Here is a 24,094-nt window from a genome sequence, read left to right on the forward strand (position 1 = left end):
GATGAATACAGATGCTCTCTCTAGACCAACGCAACCCACGCGAACTACGGAGAAACCACAGCGGACGCGGATGTATACTACGGTCGCGTCTCTGATGCATGCTCCCAGCTACTTCCGCTACCACTCCCACTCCCACTCGCCGGACTCTCCGACCGGTCACCCTCCCTTGAGCCCACGGGGGACTCAGGCTCGTCCCGATAGCGCGTCGCGCGTTGGCTACCCGCTGTCGGCGGGTCATCATCGTCGAGGAAGCCCGTGTGGAGGCCGGTTGGCAGTGGAGGCGAGATCGAGTGTGGTCGGAGCGCGGTCTCCTCGTCGACTTCGTCATCGTCTGAGACTTCTCCAAAGGCATCGTAGAGCTCCTTCGTGCGACCGCCGGTGCTCGAGCGAGTGACGGAGCCCATCGCAACTTCATCGTCGCCTCGGAGGGACGTGTAGTTGGCGCGGCGTTTGCGAAGGACGGCACGCCGCCAGAAGAAGAGGCCCGCTGCGCCGCGAAGACAAAGACGGCAGCGAGGGCGACAAAGAACCAAGCCTGGTTCGAGACCAGGTTTGAGAGGTCGGAGAACCATCCCTCGTCAGGTGTAGGCGTAACCGATGCGGACGGTGAGGTCTCGAGGTCCTGGGCGCCGGTTGCGACGGCTTTGTCGGAAGTGAACGCGGGCTTCGTGTTTTCGCCTTCGGAGTGACCGTGATCGGTCGGGAGATGCTCTGTCGGACGAACAAGGGTCTTCGTGTTGGTGGCGGTGGTGGTAGCCAGGACTTCGGTAGACTGAGCAGTCCCCGTGGTCGTAGTCGCGTGATCGTGATCCGCAACTGTCTTGGGCGGCGGCGGAAGAATCTCGTCGTGCTCGTCGGTAGGCACGACGTAAGATTTGTGGCTCTTGACCTCATCTGCGACGGAGCCCCAGATGCTCAGAGTCCAACCCAAGAAGACACCGCTTTGATCCTCCTTGCGTTGGTCGGAGACACGGATGGTCCAGTCGCCAAGAGGGCTCTCGTCCCTACGTGGATGCATGAGAGACTAGTAAAATGAAGCGAGAGAGCGCTCACCATGCTTCACCGTCATGAAGGTCCATCCCGGATATCCTGTGTCCGCACTGTCTCCGTTACGACGAGCAGCTAAAATACTCTTGACTCCCTTCGGGCTAACAAGCTCGACCTCGACATCTCCGCGGCGCGTGTGAGTGATCCATACCCGGACGGTGATGTGCTCCAACCCTTCGAAGTTGTGCTTGTCCAGAGTTCTTGTGTAATCGTGAGCTTGCTCTCGATTCCGTCAGCAGGAATCTTCTCGCCCCTGCAGTCTTCCCGAAGGAGTCCATGGACCCATTATTGACTTGGATAACTGGAAGATCGATCCAGGTCTGCGGTTTGACGGTCTTCCATGTTTGAGAAGCCTTAACGAACTCGATGCCGCTCAAGCTACCATAACCGTACTTGTAGCTGTATGGGCGACCGGCAGCAGTCATCTCCCAGTCAGGGTCGTCAGGGTTCACTTGAAGAGCCGTACGGACACAGAGATGCTGGACGTCTCGCCATGACAGATCAGGGCTGTCAACGAAGCAGTCAGCACATATGCAGCTCGTTGCACAGCATGCCACTCACCGGGCTTCCAGAGCAAGCGCAAACACTCCTGCAGCGTTAGGAGCAGCCGCAGAGGTGCCTCCATGCGAGCTTGAGCACTTGTTCTTGCCTCGATCCGTCGTGGTCTGGAATGATGAAAGATATCGACATTGCCCGAAGATATACCTGCGAGGGACTCACGATGTGGTTCCCGCTACCCGAGGTATAGGCTACAATCATGTTCGCTGCGCAGGCTTCTGAGTAGTCCGGGTGGAGCCCCTTGAAGTCGATGGCGGCGACGGTGACAGAGAATATACTGTTCGTGTAGCCGTCGAAGTTGCACTGGTCTCCCTGTCGGCCACCATTCCCACTTGCGAAGACGAACACCGAACCTTTCCCACCACGACCCTCCTGAACGCCATTGACCATTGCCTTCTTGATGAGATACCCCGGACCTTCCATCGACCGACCATCATCTGGAGGCCCCCAGCTGCATGAGAATATTGAGTTGTTCTGGTAGTCGTAGTTGAGAGCAGCGGCTTCGTCCACGTCCGAGATGGGACCCGAGAGAATACGAATACCAGCAACCTTAGACTCGTACGCAATGCCGACTCCGCAAGCATCATTCTTGACGGCAGCCACTTGGCCGGCGCAACGAGTGCCGTGATGGTCGTCGAAGAGGACGGGGGTAGGAAGGTTGACATGGTCATTGAAGTCGTACGAGCCATACGCATACTGATGGACGCGACTTTAGCAATACGCGGGGAGAGGAATCAGCCAGTGCACGCACGAAGTTGTTCGCAAGGTCGTCGCTGGTGTAGTCCAGTCCATCGTCGACGAAGGCGGTGATGACACCCTTGCCCTTGATACCCATATCCCACACCGGAGTGACGTTCATCATGTGCTCCGGGAACTCGTCATTGACGAGATGCCACTGCTTCGTGAAGAAAGGGTCATGGATATCGAGCCGCTGCGCCGCGGCCGATGCAGTTTCGATGTCCTCCGGTGGCGGTCGAATGGGCGGTGGGGCGCGCTTGGTGCGTTGTCGGAGAGTCTGCGGGAGGAGGACTCGTACCGAGTTCGATATCCGACGACTCTGAGAGACATCTTCTGAGCGAGCGAGGACATTGTCGGGTGCGCGGACCTGTTCTCGGATGGCCTCTAATGAACGGAGGACAGGGTCCGAATTGGAATCGCGCTTCCTGAGACCTTTCTCCGTACGGACGAGCCAGTGGTTGACAAGCTGCCCTGCTTGTTCCACAATCTCGACGCCGAGGGCCCGAGAGATTTCGTCCAGCGATGCTCCGGCGTATGGGTCGTGTTCAATGACATAGTAGTCATGTGTCTGGTAGAAGCGCTTCGCGGGCTGAAGGGCCAAGACGGACTGGACGGCGAGAATGAGAGAGAGGGGCAGACGCATGGCGCGCGCCGCGGTGCAGCAAGACGTGCTGCGCGTGGAAGGAGAGAGAGAGAAGGGAGGGAGGGCGGAAGCGTGGCCGGAAGGAGAAACAGATGCCCTCGCTCTTACCGCTCGCCGTCGCCACACCGCAGGAGCGGCTCGTGACCACCGCATCCAATCCCCGCTGCGCAAAGGTGTCTCCCACTCCCAGCGCGCAGCAGCCTCAAACTCGCACTCATTGGCCCCTTCACGCTCAGTACCTCAGATGTTATGCACATGTTGCTCTTGGCGCTCACAGGAAGGAGGGCGATATGTTTGAAGTCGTGTGAATGCTAGTAGCAGCATGTGTGCCAGTACTATAGATACATCGATGTGTACTCTTCTCCAATTCGCTATAGCAGCGGCTTCTCCCCCTTGAACAAGAATGTCCAAAGCGCGGCAGGGTTCATGTAATCATGACAGACCAGGCTGACGAGCCATCGGCGATCACGAATGCCCTCCAAGAGACGGCGCTCTTCAGACTCCGGCGGGTAGAACGACGCCCATTCCGACCAAATCGAAAAAGCCTCATCCTGGTACCAAACAGAGGTGAGGGGGCGTACATCGCATAGAACACATTCTAACCTTCCACGACAAGAATGACTCGCCCTCGATGATCGTCGTCTGCGCAATCTCTTGACCGGGGAATACGCCCCAGGTGACGGCATTTCTGCCGCCTTCCGGAACATTGGTCACGAGTTCGCCCTGGAGAAATATCGTTCAGAAGCGAAGACGAATAGACTGTGCAGTGACCCACTTCAACATTTCCAGCAAAATAACTGAACCAGCCACCTCCTTCCTCCTCGATCTTCTTCACTATCCGTTCTACATCTGCTCGCTCGACGAAGAACTCGACGAAGCACTTCTGATACACATACCCTCCTCGCGGACCCCAGCCTACCACTTCGTCTGTAGATGGCGCTCCGTTGATCGCGGGCTGTGACCCAACGGTCCACCAGGCCTTCGTTGTTAGCTTTTCCAGGTGCGGGAATATCATCAACGACTCCGGTGATAGCGGAGTCGCTGAGAAAGGAGTAGCGGTGATTTTTGAATGCAGGTGCTTGAGGAACAGGTCGGTAAGGTCGTCGATGGTTTTTGGGTTACCCCACTGTGAGAGCGGAGTGGAAGATGCCTTGCTCTGAAGCGCAGAGCTCCCCCATCGATCGGTCTCGCCGTACGCCGGACTCTTGAAGTCACCAAAACGACCGTTCGGGAAGTCATCCCAGTCCGCAGCGTTGTTCAGCTCGCCCTTGCCGGCCTCGCTCTCAGGTTGAGGAGCGGCAGCCAACTCTTTGGTCGCATGATCGGCTGCTGCGTGAGGGGTGACTGTTCGTTCAGGTGGGCCAATCTCATCCTGTATGGACATGAGTTCCAAAAGTTGCGTCAGTAATCAAAGTACCCACTGCAATGAGTTTATTGCTGCTTGAAAGAATGCTTTCTGTCAGACCCAGGCCTTCGAGGACCCGCGCAACACTCTTCTCAGATTCATGGTGCAAAAGTGGACGCCCCGGATACCCGTCTTCTGAAGCTGTTGAATCATCTCGATGGCGAGTTTGACTCCGTAGTCTTTGACTTTTTGGTCATCATGCTACAATTGTTGTTTTGAGTCTTATACAGTGGACTGAGAAAAGATGAGACGTTCTTACACGGATAGGAACGAGTTCATGCATCATCTTAGCAGGGACCTTAGTACCACACAGTTTAGTCATCCGCAGGAACGACGCGTAGGTCTGTATAGGCATGATTCCCGGGATGATAGGCACGGTAATGCCTAACTCTTGAGGTGAGGAGGCAACCGACTCACAAATACGATTCACATACCTTTGGCCCGGACTTTCCCCAACCACACCTCGAAGGCTTCAACATCGTAAAAAAGCTGTGTGACAATGAAGTCTGCGCCAGCGTCCACTTTCTGCTTGAGGAATTCCAGCTCGCCAGCTTCGTCCGTATCGTGATCAGGGTGCCCGTCGGGATACGCTGTGGGAAACGGGTGTATCAATAAGCAAAACGCTCAACGCTAGATGATCTCTCAAATGACCTGCCACGCCCACACAAAGACCTGCGAACTCAGGGGTCGTCTTGATGTAACGGACGAGGTCGACACCGTGCTGGAATCGCGGATCACTTGGTTCCCAGTGCTCTTTCCCCCTCGGGGGATCTACCATTGTCACAGTGAAAAGAGAGTCCTCGAAGTGGAAACACTGTTACCTCCTCTAAGCGCAAGGATATTATCGATATTGTGTTCTTTGGCCGCCTTCAAGCTGCATGAACATCGCCCGAACGCGGAGATAGGAAGAGACTCACCCTTAATGCAGCTCCACAGTACCCTGCACCATGTTTGTGCACGTCAAATGCATCAACGTTTCTCCACCTTGCTCTTCAACCCAACCTGCCAGGTCAATAGATCGTGCCCTCGTCGAACCTCCTGCGCCCCACGTTACACTGAGTGCAATGGGGTTGAACGCCATCATGCGTGAAATACGCGCAAGGAGATTTTCAAGGCCCTGCCAGCAATAAAACTTAGTCCCTGCGCCGTATTGATTGTGAGTCGATGCGCTCACCTGGTCGGTCTTCGGCGGGAAGAACTCGAACATATAATAGAGCTTGTGCGGGTCGCGCTGCGCGATCTTGTCGATGAGCTTCATTCTGGACGAGGGCGTTCCGGGGCGCAACAGACGGGGCCAGATGTGCGGTCTTAGAGAGGAGAACAGTGCTAGCAGCCGGGCATTTGTGACTCAGAGTCGGGAAATCGGGGCGCGTCCAAGAAGCGTGAGCCGACGCTTTGAGCTTCGCGGCGGCCGGCGTCTGCATGCGTTCCTGTGAAGCGCGGCGATATAAGTAAGGTTGGGCTCAGTCACAGCCCGCCCCATCACGTGATCAAAATGCCTCCGTCTGGGTGGAGGATTCATTGTAAACCATGTACTTTTCTGAATGAAGCATTTTCTCCTGGTTTGTTTCCGGAGGATTGTACCAATAGTATTTGGCTACAACTCCCTGGAGCTCCTTTTGGCGAGAGAAGGCGGGAAAGGAAGTGGCATCGTGAGCGGTGTCGCAGACGAGCGCAGTTCAGGCGTCAATAAAAGCGCCAGGAAATGGAGTTTATTGAGTAAGCCTGTCAGAATGACATTAGCATACAACCATAGGTCGAGTTAGCACCGCAAAAGCGTCCAGGTTGAAGAACCTAGGCAGGTGGATGAAGGAGAAGGTCTTGAAAGCGAGTGCAAACAAGGAAAACCTGGTATGGATATCATACCATCTCTTCAAAACCTCTTATTGAGCTCGCTATGCAGCCCCCGGTGCCACCGTAGCGTGCACTTCAAGGACGCATCACAGGGCTGAACCACGACGTGCACGTCCCGCAGGAGAGAAGTCGCCGCATGTTTGTGGAGATGTCCCAACTTCAGTCAGCACCTCAGCTGCCGCCCGGGAACACGCCATCCAGACTGCCAGTTGCGGACCTTCCAGCGAAATCCTCCACTGTGTTGTCGTCCCCGCGATCCCAAACGGCGCCGCCGGAGGCCTCTTCCAATCAGATCCGAAGCATCACTCCGGGGCCACACACGCGACCCGGAGGACGCTTTCAATCAGCGCCCACGCGTGAGGCTACAGAAGCGGGGCTGAAGCTGCTGGATGCACTACTGTAGCCGCGCTCAAAGACGAAGAAGAGGAGATATTTGCCTTTCAAAGCAGGAAACCCGCAGCTTCACCGCCGTCTCGTGGATATGCGAGAGTTTCTAGCCATCTATCTGGACGACAGCGCTCCTGTGCGTGGATGGAAGAAGACCTCCGTGTCGACTGCACAGAAGCTCGGTTGCGCGCCAAATCATGCGCGAACGCTGCGCAGGTGGTGTCGGAAGTTTCTTTCAGGCGCAAAGCCCACACTCTCAGCATTATTACCGCGACGGTCTCAACGGAGCGGAGGCGGCTGGGGCAACAAAGAAGTATGCTAGCCATCGTGGGCTTCCCCCTAGGGCGATACTTGAGCGCGCGGACATCGCGACACCTGCATAGCATACATAACGTTCATTTGCATGATTTTATCTACTCGCGCACCCACTCACTATCCTGCTGTGTGTTCGGGATGGTGTGCGCGCATTCTGGCGTCTTTGCAGGGGACTTATCTGGTGTCTAGCGCAAAGATAACTTATTTGAGCGCCAATATCACGTGCTCAGCATAGGGGCGAGCTGTGACTGAGCCCAACCTTAGCGTCGACGTCGCGTCTATCTAATCTGGCCAGGAACCCTGCGCATCCCAAACAGTGGCAAACAGCCTCTCGGCTGTCCCGCACAGCGAGCAAGCATTCCTGAGCCCCACGTTCTTCCGTGCGACGCCGTACCCCTGCACACTGCATACCTTGCACCAGCTTCTCCAGCCATGTCTTCAACGACTCCCGTCACGGCCGACTTCTCGTCCCCTCCACTGAAACGCAGCAAGATCGTGCTTTTGGGCGACCAGAGTGTGGGGAAGACGAGTCTAATTACAAGGTACGTGGACTTCGATGCATCTCCAGACTATCGGACTCCGTTGGCCCCAGTGCATGGAATGATGTGTCTCTTCTGTCGCCATATTGTATAGGTTCATGTATGACACGTTCGACAACACATACCAGGCAACGATAGGCATTGACTTTCTGAGCAAAGCCATGTACCTGGAGGACCGCACGGTCCGGTTACAGCTCTGGGATACAGCAGGCCAGGTTGGTCGCTATTGCGAAATGCTTGGCGCCTTATACGTCTAAAATTCGTCCGTCATTCGCCTAGGAACGTTATCGTTCGCTCATCCCATCGTACATCCGTGATTGCTCTGTCGCAATTGTGGTCTTCGATATTACAAGTGAGTTACCGCATTCGTCCTACAAGTGCCCGAAGTTAATGTTCCCCAAGACCGCCAGTCCTTCATGTCTACGTCGAAATGGATTGACGATGTGCGGTCGGAGCGAGGGAATGATGTAATCATCGTCCTCGTGGGGAATAAGGCAGATCTCTCGGACAAGCGGTACGTGCTCAATCTGCTTGTCTACGATGTTCGTTACTCATGTTGTCGTTGTAGGCAAGTGACTCTCGAGGAGGCGAACGCGAAAGCGACGCAGCTGAACATCATGTTTATGGAGACATCTGCGAAGGCTGGTCATAATGTCAAGAGCTTGTTCAAGAAGATTGCTATGTCGTTGGTCGGGATGGAGAAGGAGAATGAAGCGTCCGAAGCCCAGAACACGAGTGCGTCTTGACCTGTGGATCTATTGAGACCTGTGCTGATTTTTGTGAGCGCAGAGATCGACGTTACATCGCCACCACAAAACGACATGCCCGATGCATCGCAGTGTCAGTGCTGAGCTCTTCGCGCATTGATAGAGCGTATCATACATCTCCTTGCTTTGCCTGCTCTTACATGTACATATCCCCTCAATCACGCGTCGCTATTTAATATGGATCCAGGATGTTGTAATAGCCGTCTCCGTGCGATGTGATACAACAGGAGCATGTATATTGTTGCAGGTAGGATCAAAGTCCGTGATGTTCACGTTGCCAGACATAATACGTTTCGCCCTTACCAAGTAATTAACCGCGGTTCATGGTGTTCCCGGAGCCCCTTGGGTTGGCGTCTGTATACCGAGCCCACGACTCGTCTTTAAGCCTTTTTTCTTCAGCCTTATCCTCCCCAAACGCCGTACCATCCTGCTCCGCGTCCAGCGTTAGCTGTTCTTTAGAGGTCGGTTGCTGTTCAGAGGCCGGCCTGTAGACTCGTAGTTCAGCTTCACAAACCTGGCGCATACCAGGCCGACCATACCCTCCGCCGGAAATGATGTTGCCACGATCCTGTTCAATCGCGAGATACTCGTCGATAGTCATGGTCGGCAGACGATGATCGGCTTGGAAGACTTGTGCTTGAATTCTTGCGCGTTCTGCCGCGTTTGAGGGCAGTATCATGAATGGTCGGAGCGGCTGGCCGGGATATTAGCACGCGAACATTCACCAGGTCCCTGCTCGTACCTTTCCTTGCGGGTCAAGCAAGGGGCCCTTCCCGTCCGGTCCACCTCTGTTGAGGGGTGGATCGAGCCTCCATATGTTATCTTCCTCACGTCTACTCCCCATACGAGGGTCGTCGAGAGATCGCTGGGATGGTTCTGGAGGCGCGTGTCGCAGCAGCTCCATTTCTTGGATTGTGCTCTCCAATTGCGTCCGGGATTCGGCGAAAAGGTATCGCAGAAGCAGAATCAGACCTTCTCGCATTGCATCTTCCGTATCGCTGTCCAGGTCTTCTGATTCTGACACGTCTGAAGGTGCCGGGAGCATGGACGCAATGAGCTCTAGATTGGAGGAGGTCTCGACAACGTTTTGGTTCGTGCGTCTCCTAACCGTCTGATATAGCCATATGTCACAGGTCTGGAACATAATGCATCCCGGCTTTACTCACCTCGATTCTAGCTTTGATATCTTTCTCCCTTTTAAACTGCTTGATTTTGAGCTCTCTTCGCTTGGCAGGATCGATGAGAGAGGCAGCTGAGGCGCCGTACAACGTCTTGTCCTCTTCGCTGATGACCTCATACGACTCAAGGTAATTGACGAAGGATTCCAGACATCGCTATCTGGCGCAATTGATATTACGGATGCAGAAAGACATGCGAGCAACGCACCTTGACATTGTTTGCAATTTCCAGCCGCTCTTCTCTACCCGTGGCCTTCACCCGAGATAGAACTTCGGAAAGCGCGTATGGCACGAGGATATACACCAAATCGCGCGTGGGGATGTCCGAGAGGTGCTCGTTGGGGCTGAACAATGAGAGCGCTGATATGCGAGACCTGCATTGGCCAAGGTCATTTATTGCTGATCGGATGAGACTCTGTAGATGTATGCGGAATGTCAGCCCGATGACTGATGGTTCTTTGAAGTCCATTCCTACCTGAGTTTCGTCTTGAATAGTGGGTAGGTCTACTGCTTGGGCCGCGGTCGTGAGAGCGCGGTGGAATAACGAAGGCAAGGAGAGCTCTTCGTTTTGGCCTGACATGGTGTAGAACAGATGCGGGAGCGCGTGGATCGTGGATGCAGTTATGAAGGGACTATAGCACTCGAAAACGCTCGCTCGCTCAATTGGAGCGATGCCGGGCCGGCCGCCACAGTCGCGTCGCGACTCGCGCATCGCGTCCGATGCTCGACGCGTCTTCTCATTTGACCACCGTGTCTCGGATTGTACTCCTCTCTCCTTTCTACGGGCAACCATTGGCCGTCGCTGCCTAACACATATCCGACCTATCGTGCGCCCCCCAAGCTGTCAATGGTTGGAGTTCCGGCGGAAGACACTACAATAGCCGGCGCCGCGGTATTCAAACCCGAGCAGAAGAGGAGAGCCGACAACATCTGCAAGAAAGGGACGGATGGCAGTGGCTTCATTGAAGGGACAGTTTTCAGTCTTAACTCAGCGGCAGACGGGTACCTGGACCTTCAGTTGACGGTAGAGCTTGGACTACGCATACAAGTCCTGCTTTCAGGCTGCATCCCTGCGAACCACCGTCTTCCTCTCAATGTTGGGACGAAGCTATGTCTTGCTTTGCGTGGCTCTATTTTGGAAGACTTGCCAAAGTCAAACCATCCGAAACCTTTGCTGCCGAAGCGACTCGTTTGGCGCGACGGTGTGATTCTTCATGCTAAGCACCACAAGACCGGCGACACCGCATTCTATAGTACATGGGATGACGGTATGTACTTCTTCCGATCTGGCTGCTAATGGTTGTGATTGACGTTTTGGCAGACTCGGATAGCAAAATCGTCTTCCCGACTCCTATGATATCGAATGCATCACATTCCACTTCAACTGTACCCAGAGAGCGTCCAAGAACACCTCCGCAAACCGTCGAACATCAATCCAGGACACCTCCAAAACCTCACGCCCACGATAGTAATAGCAACAGTGAAAGAAACACCCCAGGTGTGTAAATTGAGTTGTCTCACTGTCGCGCACATTGACGTTGTTCGCACTCACAGACCAGCCTTCTACCGTGTCTCATTCATTAACAGTTGTGATGGACGTGGAGCCCCGTCCCTCCGCTGCGGCTACATCGATTGGAGCCGTGGATGTGTCAAGCGTCGAAGATCCTTCGAGAAGACTTCCTTCGCTTATAACCGCCTGTACTTCGTCAAGGGATGCAGGCAAACGCCACGAACGGCCTCTTCCTCGAGAATTAGACAATTCGAAGAGGCAGCCCGCTCCGAAGTCGCCAAGACATGGCGCAAAAGCTGAGGCTAAACATCTACATAACCAGAAACGACGTCATAAGAACATGGCGAGCCGCTGGGCAGGTAAAACAGGTGCACCCTCCGCGGCGACTCCATCAGAGAACGAGGACGAACGGTATCTCTGGGAAAATACTGAAGACATACCCGATGAAGTGTTCTGTGAGTCCCACCTTTTGGAGAACGGCCATGCTGGGGAACATGCTGTGAAGCCGGACAACATCCCGCCCATCCGTGATCAGGCGGAGAAGGAGCCCCCACAATGTGAGGCGGAAACCCCATCCAACAACGTCTCTCAAACTGGAGCTTCCAACGAGTACGTCATGGTGCGTATAATTTTCATAGTAATCATCTTTATCGAAATCTCTCATGCGAAAGTTCCAGCGCATGTTTACACCTCTTATTCAAGCGGTGCAAGGAGCGGTCGTCAACATTATGGGTATTGCAGAGGGCTCGGGTCAGACCAAAAATACGAACAGCGGAGGTGGGTAGTTGACCCTGCTACCTCTTCAACGACAACTGACATCCGTGAAGAGTTCATGCTAAGGATCCGTCTCTTTGATCAGACGAACGTTTCTACAAGAAACGGTCTCGGGGTCAGTTTGTTCGATAAAAAGCAGCTTCCTCCGAAAATCGAAGCCGGCGACGTAGTGGTGTTGTGTTCTTTGACTGTCAGTCATTCATCCAAGTGGCCATGCCAGAGACTCACGATATACTCAGGTTGACGGTTACGGTACGGCAGTCGGGGCCTCTTACAAGGGTTGGTCTTGGGCAGTGTACCGACATGCTACAGGGAGAATGACGTCAGCAGAAGGGCAGTCCCGACACCTCGGCCTGGCGAAAAGCGAGATGCGTCAATGTCTCGAGTTGGCCGACTGGTGGCGTGGTCAGAATGTGGTTCAATTGGGCCCTGAGACATCCTCCTCTCGTAGCGAGAGATCACACTTGCTCATCAGCGACGTGCTGCAGGACATATTCTTCGACTGCACAGTCGAGGTGCGTGAATGTATATGGAAAAGGTTACTCGTCCTTGACACCATTCGAATCAGGTCGTGCACACCGCCAGGATGGACGAACGTAACTTCGCCGTATATGTCACGGATTACACGCGCAACGAACACACAAACCACACTCATGGAGATTGGTGCCCAGCGAAGCTTGCTCCTTTCGTCCTTCAAGTGGAGTTCTCTATGTCCTCGTACGACGTTGCGGCGGAGATGGAAGTCGGTCGATATTACGCTATACACAACATGAAATCCAAGTACGGCAACAGAGGCTACATGGAGGGACGCATGCAAGAAGGCAGAAAGATCAAGAAGCTCGATGAAGATGAGCTGGAGTTCCACCCCGAGCTTGTCGAACTGCTGAAGTGACTTCATCCTCTGTCAAGTAGCCCTTCACTGACGCCACTTTGCAGACGCAAGCATCAGTGGGTTGCATCGTCTGGAGACCCCGGTCTTGTCGCCGAATTCCCGCATCAACTTATCAATGAGGCCGAAGAGAATCACCATTTTAATTGCACCGTTGAGGTCAGTGCGTATCTCTAACATGTCGAGTCGCTCTCATGTCTCCATAGGTCGTACACCTCTCCCTGTCAAATTCGTCCGTCATCTACGTTACCGATTACACTTCACGCTCAGACCTCGTTCCCATCGCTGCCCACATCGCCTCAGAATCACTCGCTGGCCGCGTCGTGCGGATCAATCTCTTCGACGCGCAGGCCGAAGTTGCGCAAGGCCTCGCTGCTGGCGACTTTATCTCCATTCGCAATCTCCGCCTCAAAACAACAGGCAGCCCATTTCTCAGCGGCAAACTCGGCGGCCCCCAGCGGCTCATCAGGAAGCTGAACCCAAAGGCGAAGGGGAACGCCGAACTGCAAGCGCTTTTGAAGCGGAGAGAAGAGATGCTGGCGACTCGAACAGAGAAGGCGACGAAGGGGAAGCAGCGCCGCGAACGCGAGACCGACGCGTCGCGTGTTCGTCGCGAAGCCGTCGCGGAAGCGCAAGCTACCGCGGTCTTCACGATCAAGCCCAGGGTCAGAAAGGCGAGCGCAGATGCGTTTGTCGACGAGCCTCCCCGGAAGCAGGCTCGCAAGGACCACAGAGCATCTCTCGCCGCTGTCAAGGCGGACAATGCCTGCCCTGCTGTGTTCCGCGTGCGGGCACGAGTGGTCGACTTTTACCCGGATGACCTACATGAATGGGCGGTCTACAGGTGCACAAGTTGCCAAATCACGTAGGTCGACCATTTGACATGGCCTGGAAGCAGTGGGGCTGACGGATCACATCAGCCTCCCGAAGTCTTACCGACGATGCGCCAAATGTGATGATGTTATGGACGACGATACCGCTGTGGAGGGATTCTTCCAGATTTGGTTCCGTATTGAAGATGAAGAAGGGACTACTCTGGATGTTTCCGTGTCAGACGAGAGGGTAGGCCGCACATCTTGTTGCTATAAAACACCCTAACTCTTCACCTGCAGGGTTCCGTGCTGAAGGACATCACACCAGAAGACATGCTCGAAGATGAGGACGCGTTTGAACAAGTTGTCTCTCGCATTTCACCCCTTGTGGGTGAACTTTTACTGGTGGAGGACGGGGAAGCTTGTCATAATGTCGCAGCTAAGGCTAACCCCGGGCCGTGGTTGGATCTTACACTCGGCAGTTGGTACCTAGAAGCTGATACAACTGACTTACGTGCATATCTGGTGTTAAAGCACTCAGAAGTCTGACTTTTGGTGCAACACGATGTCCTCTTCGCCCGTCATACTGTAGCAGGTATTATACATCACAGAGTAGTTCATTTTGATTCATGCATCACTTGCGTGTCACTACGCCCTCCTTGCGATAATCACCCAGCTTTCAAGGAAGCCCAAGTCAACCAACGCCGCCTCCCAAGATGCACAAAGCCTCTCTTCAACCCATGCCTGTCTCCCTAATCCCTCGACGATCCGTTGTCTCAGCTCTGGGTCGTTCTCCAGTTGATCCGTGTGGTCGCGCAGAAAGTCGGAGTACTCTGAAGAGACATTCCTCGCTATGTCGATCGTCAAAGGCGTGGGGCCAGTCGTCAAGAGCCGGAGGATAGCGTGCACGGACGCAAACAAGGGAGTAGTCGTGCGCTGACATCCCTCGAGACGGGAGCGGGGTAGAAACGGGATGGCAGTGAGAATGGTCGAATCGGTCCAGAAACTCTTTTGAGAGGCAGGACTCCGTGCGGTAAGACCGAGAGCGACAGATTGCCCAGACTTCAGGGATGCTTGAAGCTTGCGTATGAGGTCTTCAAGGCGATGATGAGGTATGCAATCGAGACTGATGGAAGGGGTGCTGGGGTCCAGGACGGCGCGAAAGAACAGCAAGGAAGGCACGTCGAAGCCGAGTGCATGGTCCAGGGAAGGACTATGGGTGCGGTCTCCTAACGACAGGAGATGATTTGTCGCACCAACATGCTTGTCATGCGCATACAGACACTCACCAAGGTAACCTGAGTTCGCCTGTGATTTCATCAACGTTCTAAGTCAGCCGGGGATGTGCATGGAAGGTGAAGGGAACTGACCAGGTATTGATCGGGATCGATTGACGTGAGCTCAGAGACGACGATCCACCACAGTAACTGGAACCACCAGCGTGCGTTGACGTCAATGCGGATAGGCAGTTCGGTGTTGTGCACATGCGATGTGCCGAGGATACGGGGAAGAACCTCTGCGGGGGTGCGGAGCTCTAGTTTTTCGTGACGGAGGTCTTCGTATAGTTTTCCCAGAGGTATTCGGATTGGACAAGCATTGGGGCAAAGCTGCTGGGCGTGGTGATGCGCGATGGACAAATAGTGGGATGGCCAAATTGACTGCGTAGGGACGATAACTTCCAACAAAGCCTCGAGAACCCGTCTTCGCTTGTCCGCAACTTCTGCGGGCTTTAACGCCCAGCAACGGTATGCAACCATTGGTAGGATGATCGCCAGTAATAGCATGCAGCAGAGGATAGAAGAGATGCCAGAGTGATCAGTAAAATGCGAGCGCAGTGAGATTGGCATGGGGAGGTGACGCGAAAAACCGAGCATGGGTAGAGACAAGTTTGGGAATGAGTTGAAGAAGGCGAGGAGCGTAGCGGTCGACATGGCCAGCAGTTGAGAGGGCTCGCGGTTTCGACGCTGTGCGCGCGGCCGAGGCAACTCGGGACCACGTGCAGTGACGTCGTGCTGCAACCAGTGGCCCACCCAACTTGTCCTTCGACCGCCACCTTCCTTTCCTTCCCCTCATTTGCCGGGACTCTCCACTGCTACCGCTACGAACTGGATGTCAACGAACAATGAAGTCGCAATTGCTGGCTCCAGCGCAATCACCACTTCCTCCGACTCGACTATCGCCAAAAGTCTGCAAGGCATCCCTCGTTTCTTGCTCAAGCTTTATGAGTGCGTATGCTCATTTTCTGATTTCGCCTAAGGTTTAAACACCTCTCGCTTAGAATTCTCAATGATCCTGGAAACGAATGTATGATCAAATGGGCTGACGCAGGGGACTCATTCATAAGTACGTTCGTACCCGCGTTTCCTAATTTCCGATCGCACTCGCTGAACATATCCCTTCTAGTCTCTGACCACGAAAGGTTCGCACGGGAGGTTCTTGGGAAATGGTTCAAACACCAGAACTTCTCCTCTTTCGTTCGTCAACTCAACTTATACGGCTTCCGCAAGATCTCTGCCCTCCAGCAAGGGCTTGTTCGCTCAAACGACGAGTCGGAGCACATTCAGTTCGCACACCCGTACTTCCATCGAGGTCAGCCCGATCTTCTCGGTCTCATTCAGCGCAAACGAGCCCCTGCACACGCCGCGCATGCCGAGAGCAAGGGCACTCTAGGCCTACTGTCCGCCTCGGTACCAGAAAGCAAGATAAGTCCAGGGGAGGTGGTGGACATGCGATCCATCGTGGAGGGGATTAGCGCAATCAGGCGTCAACAACAATCCATTTCCAACGATTTGAACGCCCTCAAGCAGTCAAACGATGCGTTGTGGAAGGAGGCCATTGCTGCGAGGGAGAGGCATGCAAAGCACGAAGACACTATCAACCGCATCCTTAAATTCTTGGCTGGACTTGTCGGGAGAACAGTCCAGCACGGACCTGAGCACCCTTCTTCCACAAAAAACACAAACGTGCCTCCCAAGCGACTCCTCATTGGCGACGGACGACAAACGCACGGCGAGGAATCGGACTACTTCGGCAGTGATGCGGAGGCTCACAGTGAGAGCGGCAGCCGGCCGGGCACTCCCTTCTCCACTTGTATGTGATGTATTGCAGGCTATTGCACGACGCGCACTGACATTTCCTTTTAGCATCCGACCGTTTCGTTGTGGTTGATACTCCTGACCCTTCGGCCGCTGCTACCGTGCAGGTTACCGACTCAATACCCAAATCCCCTTCTATACTACCCTCCATCGTAAGACCCAAACTCATTGCAGAACCTCCTATCATGCCATTTGTACCTCCACCGGCGCCGGAAAACAGTGCGCTTCCTCCAGCAGCTTCCGATCCGTGCCTATCTGTCGAGCAATGGCAACAATTCCTGCAAGCCTACGCTCAACTTCAACAACAGCCTCAACCATCCTTCGCCTGGACCGATCCGTCTCTCCAGCTTCAATACCCACCGTTACGAACGTCTGTCCCGACCCCTCGAGCGGTTATATCAGCCCCGTCAAACGGCGTCGAGTTAAACCAAGCCGCACTCCTCGAAAACGCGGAATGTATGAACAAGATGTACAACGACACCGCCCAGATCAACGCCGATGTCGACTCCCTCCAAACCAGCATCCAGTCGTTCATGGACGGGCTTGGTCTCGACCCACAGGCCGCTCCTGACCCCAACACCGGCGCCGAGCCCGACATGTACTCGTATGATCCTACGCAGCAGCAAGTTGAATGGGACGACTCGCTGGAGAAGCTGTTTGGCAGCGCACTCGGGTCCGGGCAAGATGACGATTTCTCTTCGTTCCTGAACATCCCCACGTTCGAGCCGGCGGCGGCGGCCCTGAGCGAGGCACTCCCGACCCTGCCGAACACAGCGTCGCCTTCAGGTATCAAGCGAAAGCTTGAAAGCCCAGATGAGTTGTCTCGGACATCTCCTAACTCGAAGAAGAAGCGGTGATAGTTAACAGACCTCATGTTCTACGGGTCAGACAGTGAGTACTCGTACTTGCTGCCAGCCATGCTATATGGGGATACAATCTGACCGTGTCACAGATGGACTGCTGTATTTCTACCTGCATATCCTCGAAGCCATGTATGTACAATATAGATCACTCGCGACGCGGGTCGCTATGCCATCATCGTTCGCCCATCTCTTTTTTGGTCGTTTTTGTTTGACGCCCTCGAGGGCAAAGCCTCACGGTGGGCATAAGCTACATGCAGCATTACTCGAACTCGGGTCACGGAGCGGGAGAAAACGGACTTAATCGGAACAGATGTCCCAGAGGGCGGAAGAAGAGGGGGCGGTAGCCTAGGACGGGCCCTGTATGGAGGGCAGCCGCTCTGGGTGTGGTATAGTAGTATTTGTGGACGTGATCTGCGAGGGACACGAAGGTTATGCAAAGGTGGTCCATCTCCTCGAGGTACGAGGCCCTGCGGAGTCCGCAGGAGCGTTCCGGCCGAGAGGAGGAAGTGCTAGACGGACTCGTCCGCCTCAGTGCAGGCCAGGCCGCGCTGCCCTTGCGGGGGATAGTCGCGAGATGTGGAGTTGGAAGAGCGCAACGTGGTCGCCCATATTCACAAGAGAGGCTGCAAAGCTCAAGTTTCGCGTTTCAGAATGATTACCTTGCGTCCTCACGATCATGCTCTGCCATCACAGGGTTAAGATTTAAAGTTTCAAAGTGTATGTTACATGTTCCAGTGATGATTGTTCCAGTATTATACATGGATAATCTGTGTGGAGTCCGGAGTCCGTGTATTATGCGTCCTTCAGTATGCTAGAGTCTCTACCATAGCGTCCATGATGCGGATCGGGTCCGGCATGTAGAACTTCTCGAACTGCATGCCAACCGGGGTGCTGCGCGGACGAGGACGACCACGTCAGTAAATCACCACGCACGATCCCAAGAGGCACTCACTCCCAACCAGTGACGAGCCGCACAGGTGCGTTGAGCTTGAGGAAGCACTTCTTCTGAATCTCCGCGCCGATCTCGGCACCGACGCCGCCCGTGCGTCCGGCTTCGTGAACGACGACGAGCCTGCCCGTGCGCTGCACGCTCTCGACGACGGTGTCGACGTCCCAAGGCAGGATTGTCCGCAGGTCGATGAGCTCTACCGTCGCGCCGCGGAAGGCTGCCGGGACGTGCTCCGCGATCGCTGGCGGGGGCTGCTTGAGCATCTGGATGGCGGCCTCGCAGTGGTAGACGGGGGTGCCCCAGGTGAGGACGGTCAGGTCGGAGCCCCGGGCGAGGACCTCGGCTTTGCTGAGGGGGATCTCGTAGTCGTCCAACGGCACCTGCTCCACTGCACGCCGGACGAATAAGTGAGCGGCGAAGACGTAATCGAGGCGGCGGAGGACGGACCGGAGGATCTGTACAGGATCTTGGGTTCCATGAAGATCACCGGATTTGGGTCTCGGATTGCGCTCAGCAAGAGGCCCTTGGCTTGGATGGGCGACCGCGGGATCACAACCTATGTCGCACAACATGTCAGGACGCTTCGCCGTCGGAGGTGGTGCGACGCGGACGAACCTTGATCCCAGCCGCGCCCATGAAAAACCCTTCCGGGCTCTGAGAGTGGTAGTGGCCCCCGTGCCCGACCGCCATGGACGGGCAGCGGAGGGTGAGCTTCCCGACGTTGAAGTTGCCGTTACTGCGGTACCGAAATTTGGCGGCCTCGTTCACAATCTGGGAGCAGGAAGCGCGGGAGGTGAGAACCGTGTGGGCGGGGAAGCGGGTCCGCTGAATAGCGACGGACCTGGTCGAAGGCGGGGAAGATGTAATCCGCGAACTGAATCTCCGCGATCGCGGTGTGGCCCATGGACGCGAGCCCGATGCCGAAGCCTGCGATGCCCTGCTCAGTCAAGGGCGTGTTGAACACACGTTCGCGTCCTGTGCGTATCCACTGGTCAGAGATACGGCGCACTTATCTGCGTTCGCTCCACACACCAAACTCTTCCGCGAGGCCCTGGATCAGAGATACGCACATGTCAGAACGAAGGTGGGCGCGAGGACCGGATCCACGGCACGGCGCGCGCGACATACCATCGTGCACCGGAAGACGCCTCCGAAGGCCACATCCTCGCCAAACACGACTGCCGTGTCGTCCTTGCTGAGCGCAATGCTGGGGACGCGGGGAGGGAGGAACGATCAGCCGCGAGGCCTCGGCATTGCGCGAGTAAGATGGAGGGCGGGACGTACCTTAACGCGTCCCGCACGGCTTGGTACATGTTCATCTTACGCGTCTCGCGGCCGACCATATCGCGCGTGGGGTCGGCGTCGACTGGATCGACCCACTGGAGGCCATTCGTGCGCAGCGCGACGTCGCGGGTGGGCTTCAGAAATGAGGAGTTTGCTACGGACGGAAGATGGCCTCCGGCCGGCGGGGCCTCGGTGCTGTTCCACCGGCGGCTCCTGCTCGCGGACTGCGGGCGTGAGCAGCAGTAACGAGCACGAATGGCGGAGAAGGCGTACGTTCACTCGAGATATCGCCCGGAGAGAGGCTGCGGCGGGTCTGCGGGGGGCAAACATGGTCGTCGTCGGCGAGCAAGAGCGGGCGGGCGAGCAGAGCAAGATCCGGGGCGCTGCTGGTCCCATGAGCCTTGCCCTGCGCTCCCATCCGCGCCCGCCACCTCCGCCGCCGCCTGCCCCGCGGCCTCCTCGCTCGTCTGCCGCACGCTGCCCGCCCGCCGCCTGAGGATGAAAGATGGAGAATGACATGACGTTCGTCGCCCCCGAGGGCGTGTACTCGGTCACCGAGGAGCACAAGCCGTCCCCCGTCGCGCAGCACACCATCGCCGCCGCGCCGATCCTCTACCCCACCAAGGTCACCGCGGTCCAGGTGCGCTTCCCGGCGTCGAAGGCGACCGTCTCGCCCGGCTTCTCGCAGCTGCTGGGCGGCGGGCGCGAGAGGGAGGGGAAGAAGGAGAAGGAGCGGGAGCGGGAGAAGGAGAAGATGCTCAGCAGCATGCCGTCGACACGGGAGCAGGACGGCAACAGCGTGTCCAGCAGCGACGACATCGACGACGGAACGCCGGAGGCTTCTAGCACCCCCGCCCCGGACACAACGGCCTCGACGCCGATCACACACGACCAGCTCAACTCGCCCTTCTCACATGCGCCCGGCGCGGGGAAGCGCAAGTCGACCCCGCGCCCGAAGCACAATATGCGCACGACGTCCTCCACGTTCATCACGCGACTGCAGAATGCGGACAACCTGAGCAAGTCTCTGGCCGGCAAGCAGGGCGATACGACGTTCATGTTCTACAACTCCGCGAAGACGTTTGTGTGGACAGAGGCGGGCGCGAAGCTCAAGGTGAGTGGTGGTCGTCACGGCTGCGTGGAATTGTGCAGACATGTATGCCCGCCCAGGAACCTCTGGCTCGAATATATTTCTCTGCCTATCCGACGTGCCACGACGTGAATCTGGCGACCGTCTCCTCAGACCGGTTGGACGTCATCATTGGCTTCCATACTGGCGACATCCTCTGGTTCGGTGAGTGGAACGCTCATCCTACCTACCCGCGACCCGCACCTTAGTTCGCGTCTGCAGATCCCATATCTTCGCGCTACGGCCGATTCAACAAACAGGTCAGCCACTTGACGCATGCGCCTCTGAATGTTCTGACATCAGTGTCCAGGGTCGAATATGCAACGCTGCATGCACTTCGATCCACTGGGTGCCCGAGTCTCCAAACCTGTTTCTAGTCTCCCATGCAGACGGCACCATCGTCGTATATGACAAGGAACGGGAAGATGGCGCGTTCACTCCACATGAGCCGGGGTCAGCTCCGTCGACATCTCATCTCGACGGCTCCTCCTCGTCGGATTCACAGGGCGAATGGAATCCGTTGGACTCGATATTCGTCACAATGCCTCCGTGGCATCCCGTCACTGTGGGTGGGTCCGCGCCGCTCGGGTCAAAGCCAGAGAAGGAGAAAACAGCGAAGAACCCGGTCAGCCATTGGCGGGTCTCGCGGAGAAGCATCGTAGGCGAGTCGTCCTGTACTTCATACCACATCGGAGTCGCTGCTGACGTTCATCCTCAGATTTCGTCTTCTCACCCGATGCCAAATTCCTGGCGGCTATCTCTGAGGACGGTTGCCTGAGAGTAATCGATACCGTTGCAGAGCAGTATGTTTTGCCGGAATCCGTGCCCTCCGCAGCGCAGCTGATTATCTTTGCAGACTAGTGGATTGCTACGCGTCATATTTCGGTGCTTTCACTTGCGTGGCATGGTCACCGACGGTCGCTTCATTTTGGTCGGTCCTCTCTATATTTATCTTCCGCAGCTTGTTAATTGTCGATCGCTGCTAGACGGGAGGACAGGATGACCTCGTCACTATCTTCTCCCCATGGGAGCAAAGGGTTATTGCGCGATGTCAGGGCCACTCCTCCTTCGTTTCGGGCGTCGGTTTCGACGAGCTTCGCTGCGACGGACGGACCTACCGCTTCGGCAGCATTGGCGAAGACAACAAGTTCATCCTCGTGAGTTCTTCCGCCCGCTCTCCCCGAATCGGTACCGACCGCCCGCGCCTCGTCCAGTGGGACTTCTCCAGCGGCGCGCTCCACCGCCCAAAGCTGCCCGCGGCGCACCACCAGCGGATGTCGATGACCTCGACCGTCTCGCTCGCGCTCCGCCGCCGGGGCGAGTCCACGCTCTACCTGCCGAACCCGGCGGGGGAGTCGCCGCTGCCGCGCTTCCACCCCGCGCCGTCGCGGAACGACGTCGCGGTCGTCCAGCCCGTCGTCGTCAAGCACGTCGGCGCGGACCTCCTCACCGACCTCGTCTTCCTCCCCCGCGGCCTCCTCACCGCGTCCAAGCTCGGGCACATCAGGTTCTGGATCCGCCCGCTCGCGGTGCAGCCGCGGCACGTGCGGGCGCAGAGCGCGCTCCGCCGGGCGTCGCAGGCGGACGTGAGCTGACGTGGGGCACGCGGTTCGCGTACGTACCTCGCGTCAAGCTTCAAAGCTTCAAGGCCAGCAGCCAGGCCGTGACCGCGAAATCTGATGCCCGCCAGCGCCTGGCTCAGGCCGCAGACGCTGTCGAGGACGCGCTTGAGAGCCTGGCCCCACGGAGACGAGGAGAACGTGCGGGGTTCGCGGGGCAGCCTGAGCGCGAGCCGCCCGCTCGTGCCTTCGATCTATCACGGCGGACGACGTAGCTGCTCATTTGGATACCATAATATCTAATGTATACATAAACTATGCGCGCCGGCGCGTCGCCGTGTTGTTTCGCACTCACTCTTCTGCGATCCAACGCCCTCGGGCTCTGCACACCGGCTGGTTCTGGGGCGAGAGCGACGGCGCCTCGCTTCTGACGTCCCTTTTGCTCCTATGAATTCCGAGATGATATCGGACCGGTGAATGTGCCACGGCGTTCTGCGATAGGCACTGTCTTCTAGTTTCCCCATACAGCTGTTCCAACATCGATAGGCCGTTTCTCGGGCGGCGAACACAGCGAGTTTTGTTTACATTTGGAGCGGGCCAAACAAACGGAGCGCGCACGCGTGGCATCCCGCGCTGCCTAGATCCCGTAGCCACTACTTAGAGCGTGTTGACTGACACCGGGGGCATTTCCCGATGAGACAAGCCGTTTCCTTGATGGCTCATATAGAATGCCTCGCGGATGCGCCATCCTGACTCATTTTGAATGTCTCTCCTCGTATCATGGGAAGCTCGAGCTCTGATTGGCTAGCAATCAATGATACAAGGATGTCCCTCAAGATGAGTTTGTGCGGTACATCAATGGGACAATCTATGTGAACAAAGCATGAAGCCGCGTGTTTCATCCGGTAATGCCCCCGGTGTGAGGCTGAGCGGTAGGGTGAGAATATTGGACTACCATACTTACACATATAAAACACCGAGAAAGCTCACTAGTATCACAGTTGCACTGTGCAGAGTCCAGAAGGTCTGTACTCTGATGCTCGCGTGCGCGTGAAGAGCCGTCCGCTGTCCATACAACTTGTATCCTCTCTCGGTCGCGCGTACCTTGTTCATTCGTCTGTGTGTGCCTCTATGCACATCTTCCAACTCAGATGTCTACATAGTGCGGACGCGCACAGCGAATGTTGATTATAAGACGCCGATGACCGGGCCAGGCAGGGTGGGATGCCACGCGCGCGCTCCGTCTGTTTGGCCCGCTCCAAATGTAAACAAAACTCTCTGTGTTCGCCGCCCGAGAAACGGCCTATCGATGTTGGAACAGCTGTACATGAGCCAAGCGGAACAACCCACTCACGGAGACCGGTCACCGACGGTCTATCTCGACGCTGGTGTGAATCTTCACCAGCTGCTTAACGCTCCACACTGAGCCTGCAGCTCGACTCCTGGCAAGAACCACTAGTCCGAGCACGCGGACGGCACCCTTCTCGCCATGGATCGTCGACGCTCAGCGCTCAGATGCATGCACAGGTACCCACCTCTTCCCCTCCCAGCCCTGTCACCGAGCCCCGTCGAACCTAGCTAGCACGTACAGCCAGGCCAAAGGCTATCATCGCGCCCGTCCATCGCAGAGCCCGGGAACCGTCCACCCCTCACGTCGGTCCTCCAGGCTCCAGCCGTCCGACTCCGCAACTTTGCACTCTTCTCTATTACCGCCGCGATCCGACGGGCGCGATAAGGGGCCAGGTTCCGCGGCGAAACTTTCCGTCCGAGTCGCCTTGCCTGAGCTAGAGCGGCGAGCG

At 56.3% G+C, this 24,094-nt stretch overlaps 9 protein-coding genes across 9 annotated transcripts; 4 read left to right on the forward strand and 5 right to left on the reverse strand.

Annotated features, from left to right (window-relative positions):
- Positions 1-77: 77 nt before the first annotated feature.
- BXZ73DRAFT_86060 (peptidase S8/S53 domain-containing protein) lies at positions 78-2,986 on the reverse strand (the record flags this gene model as incomplete). The annotated part of the gene is made up of 8 exons (XM_048024062.1): positions 78-487; positions 531-535; positions 570-1,024; positions 1,064-1,247; positions 1,330-1,554; positions 1,609-1,712; positions 1,768-2,301; positions 2,357-2,986. 8 exons carry the CDS (start codon positions 2,984-2,986, stop codon positions 78-80), a joined length of 2,547 nt encoding a protein of 848 aa, XP_047883516.1.
- A 371-nt stretch (positions 2,987-3,357) lies between these two features.
- On the reverse strand, positions 3,358-5,649 carry BXZ73DRAFT_86061 (MTHFR-domain-containing protein; the record flags this gene model as incomplete). The annotated part of the gene is made up of 11 exons (XM_048024063.1): positions 3,358-3,537; positions 3,590-3,709; positions 3,762-4,358; positions 4,408-4,482; positions 4,509-4,592; positions 4,651-4,775; positions 4,826-4,981; positions 5,043-5,162; positions 5,213-5,258; positions 5,326-5,508; positions 5,566-5,649. 11 exons carry the CDS (start codon positions 5,647-5,649, stop codon positions 3,358-3,360), a joined length of 1,770 nt encoding a protein of 589 aa, XP_047883517.1.
- Positions 5,650-7,379: 1,730 nt separating this feature from the next.
- Positions 7,380-8,337, forward strand: BXZ73DRAFT_95317 (ras-domain-containing protein; the record flags this gene model as incomplete). Its single annotated transcript, XM_048026742.1, has 6 exons — positions 7,380-7,489; positions 7,581-7,701; positions 7,766-7,838; positions 7,889-8,000; positions 8,055-8,221; positions 8,276-8,337. The coding sequence occupies 6 exons, from the start codon at positions 7,380-7,382 to the stop codon at positions 8,335-8,337; spliced, it is 645 nt and encodes a 214-aa protein (XP_047883518.1).
- Positions 8,338-8,563: 226 nt separating this feature from the next.
- Positions 8,564-10,011, reverse strand: BXZ73DRAFT_86063 (serine/threonine protein phosphatase PP2A-associated protein; the record flags this gene model as incomplete). Its single annotated transcript, XM_048024064.1, has 6 exons — positions 8,564-8,738; positions 8,793-8,947; positions 8,996-9,364; positions 9,420-9,587; positions 9,640-9,846; positions 9,907-10,011. The coding sequence occupies 6 exons, from the start codon at positions 10,009-10,011 to the stop codon at positions 8,564-8,566; spliced, it is 1,179 nt and encodes a 392-aa protein (XP_047883519.1).
- Positions 10,012-10,278: 267 nt separating this feature from the next.
- On the forward strand, positions 10,279-13,965 carry BXZ73DRAFT_37305 (uncharacterized protein; the record flags this gene model as incomplete). Its single annotated transcript, XM_048017973.1, has 10 exons — positions 10,279-10,699; positions 10,753-10,929; positions 10,986-11,909; positions 11,938-12,230; positions 12,284-12,603; positions 12,652-12,763; positions 12,811-13,209; positions 13,279-13,469; positions 13,525-13,666; positions 13,717-13,965. 10 exons carry the CDS (start codon positions 10,279-10,281, stop codon positions 13,963-13,965), a joined length of 3,228 nt encoding a protein of 1,075 aa, XP_047883520.1.
- A 114-nt stretch (positions 13,966-14,079) lies between these two features.
- On the reverse strand, positions 14,080-14,981 carry BXZ73DRAFT_31926 (uncharacterized protein; the record flags this gene model as incomplete). Its single annotated transcript, XM_048017814.1, has 2 exons — positions 14,080-14,700; positions 14,787-14,981. Coding segments are annotated over 2 exons (816 nt in total), but the record flags the coding sequence as incomplete, so codon positions are not given.
- Positions 14,982-15,525: 544 nt separating this feature from the next.
- BXZ73DRAFT_37461 (uncharacterized protein) lies at positions 15,526-17,368 on the forward strand (the record flags this gene model as incomplete). Its single annotated transcript, XM_048018011.1, has 4 exons — positions 15,526-15,641; positions 15,695-15,759; positions 15,820-16,506; positions 16,560-17,368. 4 exons carry the CDS (start codon positions 15,526-15,528, stop codon positions 17,366-17,368), a joined length of 1,677 nt encoding a protein of 558 aa, XP_047883522.1.
- Positions 17,369-18,177: 809 nt separating this feature from the next.
- On the reverse strand, positions 18,178-19,937 carry BXZ73DRAFT_86065 (pyruvate dehydrogenase; the record flags this gene model as incomplete). The annotated part of the gene is made up of 9 exons (XM_048024065.1): positions 18,178-18,265; positions 18,327-18,711; positions 18,771-18,879; positions 18,939-19,094; positions 19,165-19,298; positions 19,356-19,374; positions 19,452-19,530; positions 19,608-19,831; positions 19,881-19,937. 9 exons carry the CDS (start codon positions 19,935-19,937, stop codon positions 18,178-18,180), a joined length of 1,251 nt encoding a protein of 416 aa, XP_047883523.1.
- Positions 19,938-20,112: 175 nt separating this feature from the next.
- Positions 20,113-22,331, forward strand: BXZ73DRAFT_86066 (WD40 repeat-like protein; the record flags this gene model as incomplete). Its single annotated transcript, XM_048024066.1, has 7 exons — positions 20,113-20,721; positions 20,778-20,901; positions 20,997-21,398; positions 21,455-21,539; positions 21,593-21,653; positions 21,723-21,893; positions 21,951-22,331. 7 exons carry the CDS (start codon positions 20,113-20,115, stop codon positions 22,329-22,331), a joined length of 1,833 nt encoding a protein of 610 aa, XP_047883524.1.
- Between the last annotated feature and the right edge of the window lie 1,763 nt (positions 22,332-24,094).

The sequence above is a fragment of the Epithele typhae genome, assembly GCF_022376455.1.
Source record: "Epithele typhae strain CBS 203.58 chromosome Unknown BXZ73scaffold_1, whole genome shotgun sequence".
Classification (NCBI taxonomy): domain Eukaryota; kingdom Fungi; phylum Basidiomycota; class Agaricomycetes; order Polyporales; family Epitheliaceae; genus Epithele; species Epithele typhae.